This window comes from Ruditapes philippinarum, unplaced genomic scaffold, assembly GCF_026571515.1.
Source record: "Ruditapes philippinarum isolate M1 unplaced genomic scaffold, ASM2657151v2 ctg1928_1_1_1_1, whole genome shotgun sequence".
In the NCBI taxonomy this organism is placed as follows: Eukaryota; Metazoa; Mollusca; class Bivalvia; order Venerida; family Veneridae; genus Ruditapes; species Ruditapes philippinarum.
Genome location: NW_026865553.1, coordinates 219,471 through 231,467, shown reverse-complemented (window position 1 = coordinate 231,467; position 11,997 = coordinate 219,471). Strand labels below are relative to the sequence as shown.

At 31.9% G+C, this 11,997-nt stretch overlaps 1 protein-coding gene across 2 annotated transcripts; it reads left to right on the top strand.

Moving 5' to 3' along the window:
- Positions 1–1,469: 1,469 nt before the first annotated feature.
- On the top strand, positions 1,470–11,797 carry LOC132729520 (uncharacterized). Of its 2 annotated transcripts, none has more exons than XM_060715296.1 (7): positions 1,470–1,590; positions 9,248–9,315; positions 9,903–10,052; positions 10,190–10,279; positions 10,536–10,698; positions 11,258–11,278; positions 11,643–11,797. In XM_060715296.1, the coding sequence occupies exons 2-7, from the start codon at positions 9,259–9,261 to the stop codon at positions 11,726–11,728; spliced, it is 567 nt and encodes a 188-aa protein (XP_060571279.1). In that variant the 5' UTR covers positions 1,470–1,590; positions 9,248–9,258; the 3' UTR covers positions 11,729–11,797. The 2 variants fall into 2 exon arrangements, with proteins under 2 accessions (XP_060571279.1, XP_060571278.1); XM_060715295.1 differs by lacking the exon at positions 1,470–1,590 and adding an exon at positions 8,686–8,793.
- Positions 11,798–11,997: the final 200 nt, after the last annotated feature.

The window sequence follows — 11,997 nt, the reverse complement described above, 5'->3', positions numbered from 1 at the left end:
TCAAACATGGCGGGCGACCTGTCGATTCGGATAGCCTAATTTCACGGATGAAGATTGGGCATGGTGTAACGTTTCATCTCCTACAATAGTTTATTTATCAAAGAAAACTATCTTTCATAATTTTATGTTAAAATACTAAAATTAATTAATTAATTAAAATTCTAATATCGTCGCCATCTGAATTTTTTAATCTTATTTTCTAGCTCTGGTCATCATGTTTTTATGAGAAATTCGTCTGAAAATTACGCTAAACTTGAATTTAAGCATAACATAATTTTTTTGTGTTTGTGTGCGCGCATGCGTGTGTGTGCGTGCTTGTCTGTATGTGTGTGATATGATAAGACGTCAAAAGAATATCAACGGTTGTGCGACGCTACGCGAACAAACGAAATAAAGTATCGGTTTTACGACTAGTTAGCTCAATAAAATTGTTTCAACCATTTACTTAAAGCTTACACTCGTCAAAGCCAACACATTTTCATTCGACCTTATCGAATTCGAATCGTCATAGCTTTTCAAATGCTGTGTGTTTAATGATCCATATTTGGCGTATATTCAGAAGAAACATGATATAATTATATGGGCTATGTTAATGAATCTGTCCCTTATAAATGAGTTAAATGAAAATATCTTTTTCGTGTAATTCTTCTACATTTAAAACGCAATAATTTACTAGATGAATGTCAGTTTTAAAACGGATTCACAAGATATGTTGTTACTTCATGTTACTTTTTGTGCCCCCACTTAAGGGGGGGGGGGGAGAGAGAGGCATTTAGATTTACCCTTGTCCGTCCGTCCTTCCGCCCGTCCGCACTCACTGGACAGTAATAATGAGGCTAGAGGGACAATAGGTAACTGTTCTTTCTTTTTGATGTAATTCATTCCGTAATGTATTTATCTGGCTATTTTCTTTTGTGTGGCTAAAAACAAACAATAGAGAGAACAATAGAGTAGCCACATAATTACTCTCCTGTTAGAACTTCCGTCCTTCCGTCCGTTCTCTTTTGTGTCGCACATAACTCAGAAAGTATTTGATCTCGAGTCATGGAACTTAACAGGATTTTTGATCAGCATGTGCAGTTGTGCACCTTGGTATTTTCCTGTGGATTTATTCAGTATTTATAGAGTAATTGCCCTTGACTTAGTAAAAATTTGCAATTTTCAACTTGTGTCGCACATAACTCAAAAAGTATTTGACCTAGAGTAATGAAACTTAACAGGATTGTTGATCAGCATGTGTAGTTGTGCACCTGGGTATTTTTGTGTTTATTTATATGGTAATTTATTTAGTTATTGCCCTTGACTTAGTAAATTTTGCAATTTTCAACTTGTGTCGCATGTAACTCAAAAAAAGATTTGATATAAAGGTTATTGCCCTTGACTTTGTAAAACATTTGCTGTAAAATATAGGGAGTGTTTCATATAATGCAGGTTAAATCTGCAGGAAAAGGAAAAACTTTCAAGCTATCACGAAAAGTACAATTTAACTTCTATGGTAATCATTCCATCTTAATCAAGTCTCAATATACGAGTACATGTTAGAGGTGTCCATTTTGAAATTTAAGGGAATTAGTACACACAAGTAAACAGGTAAGCAAATATAACCAAAATAATTTTAAAGGTGTTCCTTCATAACAGGAATAGCGGTTCAGTTTTCAGGAAATAGTATAACAAGCACAAATAATAGTAATACTTCGTTATTACAACCTCTTCTACACATGAAACATCAATCTTGAAAAAATTAAATTAAATACTTGCTAAGGTAAAAAGCTGTAATAATAAGTATACTCGGGATACGAACGAATATTTTTTGTCGTCTGATTAAACGAATACTGCGTATGACGAAAGAAACATTTACAATCGAGAAAAGTCGAATAAATAAACATTTGTGGTCTGCTAGGGTTGCGCATGATACTATTGACTGTATACGAATGTATCCTTTAGTATATAAATATCATTTATACAAGGAACGATAAATATATAAATAGGATCCTTACATTAATGTACTAATACGAACATAAGCCGGTCGAGTTGCCATCTTGACATGTATCCTTCTTTATTTCAATTGTGGAATAATTAACAAGAAAACACATTTTACTTTGAAATCAGTAATGTAATTTGTATTGAAAATAAACATTTTAAATGGATTAAATCCTTCATTGAACAAGTGTCAATACAAAAAATCATTACCGTTACGCAACAAAAAATAATAAATAAATCATGTTCAAATTGCATTATAAAGAATTAGTTTTTAAAAAAACATTAATTCTAAAGACACAAAATCGTAAATAAATGACGAGATATATCTAATATTATTCTGCAGTCTATGGGGCATGATGAACTTATCAAAATTATAAATTCAGCAAAAAAGGTAGTGGAAGATTTTTTCTGTCAACACACCAAGTAGTCTCTTTCGAAAAAAAATCAAATTAAAACATATTGATCCAATCATTTGCAACATAAACGCTTTAAACTATGTAATAAGTGCATCTGAAATTTAATTTGTAAGGGAAAATATCATACGTGACGGTAATGATTTAACGTAACGGTATTTACATAGCACGTAACGGTAGTGAAATCAACAATTTAAACGAAACTGAAGCAATATAGCACATTTAATGTCCAGTTGATTATACATTTTAAATGTACACGTAATCAACCTAGAGGAATGTTCATTTGATAATTAGATTTTTTTTCACAGATTAAGCTCTTTCGCCACTAACTTCCACATTGTTGGTGGGATTTGGCAATGTCTTGATGTAACATGTTCCGGTTTGTCCGTCAGAAGTGTGAGAACTTGTTCTTTGTTATACCATAAGACATCATCGATCATAGGCCAAAAATATCTGTTATTACCTACTCTGTGCATTGCCTGAAGAATAAATAATATGAAGTATAAACATGTACATACATAATTATTACGTAATTTAGAATTATGTCAATTATATAAATAAGACACGAGCACATTTTGGTGCATTTTGGTAAATGAGAATTTTGTACCTTAACTTCTATTTCGTCCTCATCAACATCAAGAATAACTCCTGGGAAAGGGAGTCCATCGTATTGTACAACAACATATCGACCAATTAGATTTTCCTCAACAACAGATACTTTGTTCAGCTGCACAACATCAACATTTTTCTCTATGAGTTCCGACATTGTCACCTGAAGAAAACATGATAAAATCATAAAGCGCTGGTTGATGTCCAACAAACGTATATAATCATGACAACTTCATATTGGGACTTTGTTTGATAACTTGAGTTTACATGTGCAATGCTTTGCAAGCACTCTTCATTCTTCCTTTACAAATTCTAAAATATGTTTGTAAAAAAGTTAAATATTTCACAATAAATTGTCACAATTTTTTCTATCTTGTTTTGTCATATCTTAATTTAAAATATATACCAAATAATTGATCATACCTTAAGCTGAGGTACAGTATGAACATCAGGTTTGAAGCAATTGCACTGTAATTTGGTCGGGTGTTCACAGAAACACGACAGCACTCTAGATGTGAATGAATGTGGTTCCTCCAATACAAGCTGTAAATTAAATTGATTTTGTAAGTATACTGCATAAAATGAAAATAAGTATTACTTTATTACTCATATGCAAATAATTTACTACTTATATTGTTTTGTATTATTAACAGATTAGTTATTGCCATAATTAAGCTACATATGTATGTGTGTGTGCGTGCGTGTGTGTGTGCATTTATAAGTCTGTGTGTGTTTGTGTGCTATTGAATCATCTAATTTTCTAGTCCTTAGATATTCAAAATGCCAAGTATTTGAAAAATTAAGATATTTACCTGGTGAATTTTCATAGTGCCTTGCAAAGGGGATAGGTTTTCTGGAACATCTTCATCTATCTCACAGATCTTCTCTTGAGGTATAAGGAATAATTTAACTGACGTTGTGTCCTGTATTAAATTTATGAAATCTTTTGCACATGTTATGTCTAATTCTTTAACAATTATAGCTTGGTCAGCAGCTCGCTTCACTGCTGCCCCAATACCATCTGCAGGTCCCTTGCCATGTGCAGCTTCTAAAAAGTTCCATGTTGACATTTCAAAGCCATATTTTTGAATTTTTGTTGTCCAAAGATAGAAATTCTGTTTATTTCTATATTGGGTTGTAGGCCCGTCACTGACAAAATGGATGCGTTTGTATTTTTTGCCAGTAGTAACATGATTCAGCACTGGTTCAAGGTGTGCCCATATTGCTGCTGGGTCATGTCTAGGGCTATCAGCTACAGTGCAGAATGGTATTATGTTATCTTTAGTGTAAACAACACCTGTGTGAAGTGAAATGAAGTTTCGTGAACCACCGAAATGCATTGCTTGAATTTCGTGTGCGTATTTGCAAGCGTAGTTTTCAGAAAAATCAATATGTGCTATCAATTCTTCATGTGTAAGGTTTCTTCTCAGATAATGTAGTGCTTTGTACTGATTTCTTATATTAAAAATGTGCCTACACGCCCTTTGCATTTCGTCGTTTATTTCCTTTGCAAGAATTAGTCTGGTACCTTGCTCTTGCTGTTTTACAATTTTTGTTACAATTTTTGAGTTTTCATTTTCATTGACTTGCTCTCGCTTTGTCTTCCATTCATGCCAGGTGGTTTGCTTATATAGATCTGTTTCCTTCGCCATGGCTAAAGGTATTTTAAGATCTTTACATTCATTGCATTCTCTGTACATGCATTCTTTGCTTGTATCCTGGCATACAATCGTTTTGATTAAAACGTTTAGTTCTTTTGTCTGGACTAAGCCATCTTTGCATGCAGCGTGTAATTTCAAGTTTAAGTTATCATGAATTTTACACATACACGTTTTTCTATCCTTTTCTCGGGGTTTGATTACCCAGAATGGTCTAAGCTTGCAAAACAAACTGTATGACATTGAATTATTCTCCGATAGATACTTAGCGTGCAATGTTTTCAGGTCGTCAGCTAAAAATCTGATCTGTTTCTTTGTCCCGTTTCTAGTGATGGTTGCATTTTTATCAGCAGTAATTCGCGAAACATCATCTCTTTCAAAATACTCGTGTAATTTTCGTTTCATTCTAAGAGTTTTTATGTTAGGCTTACGAAGAGGTTTTTGTTCAAGATGTCTTCGAGATATTGCTAATGTTGTATTTGCAAATGTAGTTAGACCATATTGCTTTAATATTCTTTTCCTTGTAACATACCCTGCTATCAATCTTTTTTCTTTATTTGTCTTAGCCATTTTGTATCGTTGTCTTATATTGTTAATCATTGTATTGTACAGCAGGAAGGCCTTCACAGGAAATTTATTTTTTTCTTTATCATTTCTTTGTATCGGGTCATACTTATCAATGCCATGTACCTTATGTTTAAGACGGTTGTATCGTTTCTTGTATTTTTCGGTAAGGCGTTCCTGAAACTTGAGCTTTATTTGTAATGTTTTGTTTTTACGATAACACTTAGCTTTGTCATTTTTTCTCTTTCGTGCATATCGTTTTTTCATGCTGCTTGATCTGTTGTTTTCAAGATTTTCCGCTCCTTGGTCATTTTCATATAATCCATGCTCAGGAGAAGTTGGCGGAGTAATCAAGTTATTTGTAACATTTCTTCTTTGTCTGTAATATTTAGAGTTTTCCCTCCAGCGCTTTCGTGTGAGCCTTTTTTCACGAGCTGACATATCTTCTATTGTCTTTAACTTTCCCTCTTCTCGACGTCTTTTGTTACGCTCTCTCTCTTTTTGTTTGTATCTGGCATGGGCATCTGGGTCTGCCCGCTGTTTCTCGCGCCAACGCGCCATACGCTCTTTTGCTGTGAGTCCCATTGATGCAGTTGTTTTGTTTTTAATTTTATTAAGTCTTTAGTGTCTGCAATACAATCAGCTAAGTCGCAAACACGTTTCCCCCAGTAAATATCCTTTTCCTCGTCTCGAAGATTTAATAAGCTGTAGAAAATGCGCTGTGTGTTTCCTAAATACCGGTCAGTGCTGTTCAATATCACTTTGAACCCTGAAAGTATTGATGATATAATTTAGGAAGAAGGTAAACGTTATTTATTTAAACTTGTGTTATTTTCTATATCTATATTTATATCTGATTATCATTACCGTTACGTCAAATATCACTACCGTTACATACTACTATCACAATTTCTGTAACGGTAGTGATTGTAACGGTAGTGAGTATAAACAAAATATTCCCCGTTGTAGAGCCTCTCTATATCACAATGTTTACTATTATACTAGCTACGAGTTTAATTCGGTATGTTCAAACAACAGTAGCAAAAATATTATTATGTTACTAAAGCAACGATCTTAAACATATATAACGGTAATGATATTACTAAAAAGCACGTTTTATATGCATATATTTACCTTTAATTTTGTCATCTAGATCGTCCGCCATTCTGGTGGCATCTTCTCTGCTTTTAAAATATTCGCGCCAATAAACTTGTTTACGTCATCAAATGAAGAGTTATGAAAAGGGAAGTTACTTTGAGGTTGTTCTTTGGATTATTGTAACGGTAGTGACGCGTATTTTTTCTTGAAAGGGACATTTTCCCTGAACACTTTTTAGAATATTAGCGTAAATATATCATTTTAATCTCATAATATTCGTAAAATTTGTTGATAAAACATTAGAATTTCAACTATATTTCACGTTGACATTGTATATGCACAAAAATACAATCATTTTAATTTGTGTATTTCTAAATCGGGACATTTTTTTTCTATATGAAAAAAAGTATGAATGTTCACAATATTGTCAAATTCTTAAAATAAAAATATTGAAAGACATGTAAAATATTATCTTTCAGTAGAATTAGGATTACAAATATACCTTTGAGAATTTAAGTATTTATTTTTCAAATTATATATTTAAGGAAGATCAGGGACATCAAATGTACGTTTTTTGTATATTGACCGAAGCACGGAGAAATTTATCGTAACATTTTAAATAGAAAACAGGTAAAGACCATTTCAGCAGTGTACACTCGTCATAACACATGTGATCGATACGGCTTCGTATACGTAGGGCTGGCACTGATTAAGGAAGCTTAAACATTTATATTTATGCATGATTGTAAACTGTTTTATAATGTCAAGGTAAATGATTTTTCATTTATGATTTAAGTGACGACGGAACGAATATATATTTCAAGCTGTTTTTTTTTCTCTCTTATAAAAGCAAATGAGTACAATAACCATTTTAGATACAAGTCTGTATCCTATTTAATATTATTGGCTGGATTGCACTGGTGCAAACCCAGGTTATAGTATGGTGAATGTCGGGGCGGGCGTTGGGCGGCGGAAGGGGGAAAACTTTTCGTAACAGTTTTCTCAGCAACTACTTATAACAGCCTTTTAATATTTGGCATACAGCATTGACATGTGGTCCCATACCGTGGGATTTGATTTTAGGTCTGTTGCTCGTCCACTTCCTGTTTACTGACTTAGTTAAATTTTCGTCATTAATGGTCAATGGTAGGAAATTTTCGCAACAAGTTTTCTGAGCAACTACTTATCACAGCCTGTTGATATTTGGCATACAGCATTGACACGTATATATAGTTCCATACCTAGGGATTTTATTTCAGGTTTGTTGCTTATCCACTTCCTGTTTACTGACTTAGTTTTATTTTCGACATTAATGGTCAGTGGTAATTTTTTTCTTAACATCACAGCATCATGATATTTGGTATACAAATGCAACCCGGCCTTTTCTGTCTTTGACCCATTTTTGTAAAAAAATTAAGATTGTAAAAAGTAATGACCCCCTTTCATAATTCGATTTAATTTAGTTACGTCAGTTGTAAGAAATAATATATCACAAACTGTGATTTTATCGCTCAATAAAATCACTGTTTGAAATTCGGATGCAAGGAATTATATCACGAGGGCGTAACCCGATTCATATAATGATGCGCATCCGAACGATAAAGAGTTATTTTATCAAGCGATAAAATCACCGATTTGGATATATTATTTCGATTCTAACACGACATCAACAAAAAAAGCTGCCGTATCTGATTGTGATTTGTTTTCGTACTTGTTTTCAGCGCGACAAAGTTTTAGTGGTTACGTCACATGTATAAAATGATTACGTCACATGTCTAAATATAGAACGTCGACAGTGATTTTGTTACATAATAACACACACTTTCAGTTCTTCCATGTTCAATGGGGAAAATGCGAGTTGTGTTAGAATTTCTCGTATAGAATATGCATAATTTACCTCCCTCTAAATTGAATGAATGATCCTATCAACTCTTATTGAATGTTTCATTGTAACAGCTGTATGAAAACATCTACGGATTTAATTGAAATTACATTTAAAGTACTTAACATTAAGTATATTGTTTAACACTTGATCATTTTATTTAAAGAATACCAGTGTAAGATCGAATAATTTCCTGTTTTAATTCTATCTAGTTTAATATTCAGTTAAAAAAGGCAATTTATTAAATAAAATAAAGCCAAAAATAAGTGTTTATAATTGTGGTATTTCATATTTAATAGAATTTGATGGCATAATATACAACGCATTAATTATCATAACTAATGATGGCGCGTGTGAATGCGTGCTTATAGTAATTAGGTAATAAACACACTGGATTGGCACGTATACAGCTATGCTGCGATATTTCATGACTTAATCAGATGTTCCAGTCATGAGTTTAAGTATGGGCACCGAATTCTGTTAAGATATGACTTACAAATTTAGAATGTGGTCCTGACCCTTTCTGTAAGATAAGAAATATTTGTCTGTTTTGGCTTGAGTGTGAAAGTTACTCTTATAACAACTTTTGGTAAGTGCTTGAATAATATTAAACTAAAAAATCAAGCAAACTAAATTAAATACATATTTTATGCAACGTCTGTCACATAAGAAGAATAAATGGTTATAGGGTCCTGTCTGCTAATGTTTATTCACGGACATATTATTAGTTCTATTTTGTGAATTAAACGGATATCAACGATGCAACAGCAGGAAACACATAACCCGATAAAAATTCATTTTATAAGACTATATCACGTGCTTGACTAGATATCAATGACAAGTCTATTATAAATGAAAACATCATTTATTTGTAATTAAGACCGTTTCGAAGGATGCAATAACAAAATGACTAGCAAAAACGTAAAACAATTGAATATATATTGTATCAGTTATTTCGGTTTATAAAGACTAAATATAAGATAATTAATTTACAATCTAAGTCAATACATTTCTTACTCTCGATGTTATCGGTTCCTTTTCAGTTTGTCAACAGATGATGAGGCTTTCTGTTCTTACGGCTTTATTTGTACCTTGTCTCTCGCTTCAAGAGGTAATTAAGTCATCAAAAACTGTGTTATGTTAAAAATTACATACACACAATTCTATCACGTTTTTCATAAGTCGGTTGCGAAGCAGTAGACTCTTATATTATTTTGAATAAATGCATGAATAACTGCGGAATGAAACGATTTATTTTGCGAGTCGTCAATAAAAATACAAGTGCATGGGAAAATTTCTTCCACGAAGCTCAACAAAATTTAACAAATCCTTTTTTAGCATATTGGATTTTGATGCCTAACGGCCTTCATGATTATTTACTACAATTTAATGTTGAAACAGGCGTAATGAGCTATTTTTAATTTAATGTGAATCAACAAGATTGGAGAGGGTGAAAAACACGGTGTTCAAGTTAAATGTTGACCATGTGGTAAATGCTCATAGATTTTGAAACAAATTTTGCATTTTTGTTTTTATAGTAAAGAAAAGAAAATGTAAAGAAATTACTGATAAAAATATTAAGAGACATATAAACGTTCCTGTTAATATTACAAATTTGTTTATGCAAACTTTTTTTTCAGATTTGTAAATTAAATTTAGGCGGCTTTTGTATATTTCTACAAATATCTTGTTTTACAGACGCACCATTTTCTTCTGACGGATGATGGAAAGTCCATTCATCAGGATGTCATATACAATCAGGAGGACAATACTGTTTTGGTCATCGTGGGAGATGTATCCATGTACAAGAATACAATCCCAACCATCAATTATCATGATTATGATACGGTAAGAGAGCACAAATACCGTTTCTTATAAATAAAGTATAAATACTGTATAATCAAAATTGCATTATCAGAGAAGTAAGTTTAAAATTATACCAATCATTGCATTAACATATGATTATGTCTGAAACGTTATTTTAGGGATATGTTGTTTTCAAAGACATCAAACATCAAATGTGTTCATTGTCAAGGGTACCAATTCCAAAACCACCTCTTGAAATTTATAGACAGGTACGTATTTGTACATAAGAAAATTATATTTATACATTTTACTCACTTTGAATATAATATAGTTACACATATAATATTTGTGACATATTTTATAGGTATTTCTAAGACAAAATGTACATGTCCTACAGTTTATTATATACCGTTTATTTTGAACATTATGATTTTTTGTGTAACAAATAACAGTAAAGTCTATATTCGAATTATTTCCCTTATAAAAATGTTGTGATTGTTTAGTTAAATAGACATCTATTTATAGGGTGTGTCAAATGTAACACTGCGATTTACCGCAAAGCATGACCCAACTTCTCTAACGTACTCAGAAGTAAAAGAGAAAGCTGGATTAAAGATTGCGGAATTTTGCAAAGATTATGTTACATTTTACCAAACTTTGATTCCAAAGAGGAAAAACAAAAGAAGTGGTAAGAAAAAAATAGGTATTTTTTGAATTTATTTAGTGAATTTTATTGTTTATCTTTATTTTGTAAGGCGTATTTTAGTGGAACAATGGGCAATGACATGCGAAAACAAAATACTTTTTAAAACTGAATGAACTGAAATAAATGCTGTACTGAAATAGATGCTGAACTTTTGATAAAAATGTAACTGTATAAACCGAAATAAATGAGCACTGCAATTTTGATAAAAGTGCTATTGTTTGCACGTACATATAGAAAACATATGATAACGGAACAAAACTTTGCACCCGTAAGCTGTACCTTTTTATATATAATTTGCATTTTTAAAGCTTTTGAAAGAATTGATGGAACCAAATAGAAAAGTTATAATTTATACTTTTTAAAATTGGCTCTATCGGTAATATTAATTACGTAAAACACAACGCGCCGTATAATGTATGCTGTGGCAAAATTATGCTTGGCTTTATCATAATGATATGATCTTCCAACTTGCGTGCCATTACTTTGAATAGCCTGAATTATTTTTAAGCCTAATTCGATACTTTGCACATGTAATTTTCAGAGAAAATTGCAGAGTCTCCATGTAAGTACACACTATGTACATGTATAAAATGAATATCACCAACTTATGAACAATTCTCTTTATATGAAACTTAAAAATATTTTTATCAAAGAAAGCTGTTACAGTAATAGAATTAGATATACTTTAAATATTGAATATCTAAAACAAAATCACACGTTTTCTAAACAAAAATATAACACGAGGAAACACTTGCTTTTTTCCACTAATTGTTTTGTAAGTTGTCATTACATATACGTTAATGTTTGGAAAAGTTCTGTAACTGAATGTCTATTATTTTTCATATATAAAAATGCACTAAACTGTGAGTTTCTGATAAAACTCTATTTTGTATTGCCATTATATCGTCATATATTACATTTTGCAGGTCACTTTATTTGTGGTTTTTGTGTTCTGGACTCTGACCATCCAGACCCACACAAAAATAACAAAGACAAAATAAATTTTGGATAATTTAACCCTGCTACATGTATCATTGCTGTAACGTTGAAAAAAAAACAACAATAAACTGCATGTTTTTCATTTTGTTTATTTTGTCATCTATTCTATTAAAAATATGTTACGTAAACATGGCTTTTGAGTAAGTATCATTAGCAGAGGTTTTTTTTCTAACCCTTTTATGCCTACGTTACTGTTTTATTTTCAACAGTCAACCTAACATAAATAAGGCCTTTGCAAAATCATACCCAAAATTAGCATTGTGAAACTATTCATGCCCAAAT

Bases quoted from the DNA above. Each gene is read 5' to 3' on its own strand.
- LOC132729520 (XM_060715296.1), top strand. From the start codon at position 9,259: ATGATGAGGCTTTCTGTTCTTACGGCTTTATTTGTACCTTGTCTCTCG. The intron at 10,699-11,257 runs GTAAGAAAAAAA...TGTAATTTTCAG, and splicing joins GAGGAAAAACAAAAGAAGTG to AGAAAATTGCAGAGTCTCCA. The intron at 11,279-11,642 runs GTAAGTACACAC...TACATTTTGCAG, and splicing joins GAAAATTGCAGAGTCTCCAT to GTCACTTTATTTGTGGTTTT.